The sequence below is a fragment of the Propithecus coquereli genome, unplaced genomic scaffold (genome assembly GCF_000956105.1).
Source record: "Propithecus coquereli isolate 6110/MARCELLA unplaced genomic scaffold, Pcoq_1.0 Scaffold6, whole genome shotgun sequence".
NCBI lineage: Eukaryota > Metazoa > Chordata > Mammalia > Primates > Indriidae > Propithecus > Propithecus coquereli.
In genome coordinates this window covers 8,178,157-8,178,863 of record NW_012151951.1, presented here as the reverse complement: position 1 = coordinate 8,178,863, position 707 = coordinate 8,178,157, and the positions used below count along the sequence as shown (strand labels likewise).

The 707-nt window shown below is 34.7% G+C and overlaps 1 protein-coding gene across 1 annotated transcript in view; it reads left to right on the top strand.

The window, feature by feature from the left end:
* Positions 1-707, top strand: part of KDELC2 (KDEL (Lys-Asp-Glu-Leu) containing 2) — a 54,560-nt gene that overhangs the window by 35,452 nt on the left and 18,401 nt on the right. Inside the window, exon 6 of the mRNA XM_012659232.1 lies at positions 449-645. Within this exon, the coding sequence (XP_012514686.1) occupies positions 449-645 (197 nt within the window). The remainder of the gene's footprint in view (positions 1-448; positions 646-707) is intronic.

Genomic DNA, 707 nt, shown 5'->3' with positions numbered 1-707 from the left:
CCTGTCTAAGAACAAAAGCCTAGTTCATGTTTGATGGTGAAACACAAAAAACGGAGGAAGTTAATGCCTTGGTGAGTGAGCCAAGTTATTGAATCTCTTTTTGCTTTGAACATGGTCCAACATTATTTTGAATATTTCCTAGTGTTATATAACAGAAAACACCAATATTTGTGTGAGCTCTCACTAGTAGACAAATGGGTAAAATTAGAGTATTCTTTTATATAATACAGCAAATAAAATGACTGTTTTTCAAAGTCTAAACTTGAAAATATCTCTGGCAAATTGAGACTCAATCCCATATTTTTGGAAATAGCATCTACTTTAGAAAATGAGTTGATAAAAGAACTTTAACATCTTTAGTGACATTGGTAGATTAAGGATGATTATGCTTGCCATATAAAAATGTCAAATTCATAATCTTAATTTTTTTATGGCCTCAAACTTCTAGGGCCTTCCTGGATCAATAAAACAGAGAAAGCTTTCTTCAGAGGTAGAGATAGCCGAGAGGAGAGGCTCCAGTTGGTACAGCTGTCGAAAGAAAATCCACAGCTGCTAGATGCAGGAATTACAGGATATTTCTTTTTCCAAGAGAAAGAAAAGGAGCTTGGAAAAGCCAAGTTGACAGGTTTCTTTGATTTCTTTAAGGTATGCATTTGGGTCTGCCTGTATGGATATGAAGTGATAAACTTGTATGGAAAGTCTACCAA